General features: G+C 37.4%; 1 protein-coding gene across 1 annotated transcript in view; it reads left to right on the forward strand.

Annotated features, from left to right (window-relative positions):
* Window positions 1-737: 737 nt before the first annotated feature.
* The window catches only part of LOC122637510 (slit homolog 1 protein-like), a 2,875-nt gene continuing 2,276 nt past the window's right edge, over window positions 738-1,336 (forward strand). Inside the window, 1 exon segment of the mRNA XM_043829690.1 lies at window positions 738-1,125. Coding sequence (XP_043685625.1) covers window positions 877-1,125 — 249 coding nt within the window. The 5' untranslated portion in view covers window positions 738-876.

Here is a 1,336-nt window from a genome sequence, read left to right on the forward strand (position 1 = left end):
CACTTGTGTATATATCGTAGGTTTCCCATATATATACATAATGGGTGTGTACATACATATATATATATGTATGTGTGTGTACTTGATAAAAATGGCGGGAAGATTGAAAACGACCGAGAAAGAGGTTCGACGAACTATTGAAAATTTGCTTATCCGATTCCATTAACAATAACCATTTACCATTCATTCGTTTAACTTTCTTCACCGATAACGGTTAACGACCTAAACACTTAAACTACGATTTGAAGCTCTTTTGAAGATTCGATCTCTTTATTCTTTCCTAAGCACGTTTCTTCTCGATCCAATCTCAAAAGATCGGGACTTCGTGCAAATAACGAGCGTCGGTCGTCGTTCACGACAATGATCTTCCTAGAAACGTTCCACATTTAATGACGACAGACCCCTCTTTCACTCTTTCTCACTCTCACTTACTCTTTCTCTCCCTTTCTTATCTCTTTTCTTTGTCTCTCGTCGTAAACATTTTTTTTTCTTGAAATTATAGTTTTCGAAAGAGGCGAAGAGAAAGAAAAGGAGAGAAACGATCGAAAGTTAAAATGGACTTTGGATTTTGAACGGTTCCATAATGAACGAAAAAAAAAAAAAGATTTGGGAGAGGTCTTTGGTTCAACATTATGTCGTGTATCACACATACACACACACATCTGTGGACGTATCTATGCATGTACACGTTATAAGCATCATATACGTATAACGAAAGAGATAAGATTACGTTTCTGTCGCGACTGCTCCTTTCCTCGCGTGTGCCACCACCTCTAAAAGCGTCTCTTTCGTTCTATCGCGATAGAAATCGTGTCGAGCCGTAATAATGAGACAACAAAGTATCGTATTACGCTTCTATATACCGTGAAACGCGATATGAACGTCCGAATAATCGCGAGTTCGCGTTTTCTCGCGATCCTCGTCTCGATCGCGATCCTTAAACCTTTCGTTCTTGCCAATTATTCTTGCTCTGTTCTATGTGATTGTGATATTTGGTACACATTGAAACGTGCCAATTGCACCGGACGACGTCTTTATAGTATTCATACCGGTGCATCGAATCTTGTACAGGCTTTGGATTTATCGGACAATACGATATCCTCGTTGGAAAATTATGAACTTTCTGTAAGTGTATGTGGGTGCGTGTGTCTGTGATATACATTTATAAATATGGATTATTGTTGTCGTTGACAATGTTGTCTACGAGAGAAACGTCAGTTGACGTCGTTTCGATCGAGTTTCGTCTTACCAAGCGTTGATTTCTTTTCTTTCTTTTTTTTTTCTTTATGTTATTTTATTTATTTATTCTTTTTTTTTCTTTTTTTTTTTTTTTTTT

This window comes from Vespula pensylvanica, chromosome 1 (assembly GCF_014466175.1).
Source record: "Vespula pensylvanica isolate Volc-1 chromosome 1, ASM1446617v1, whole genome shotgun sequence".
NCBI lineage: Eukaryota > Metazoa > Arthropoda > Insecta > Hymenoptera > Vespidae > Vespula > Vespula pensylvanica.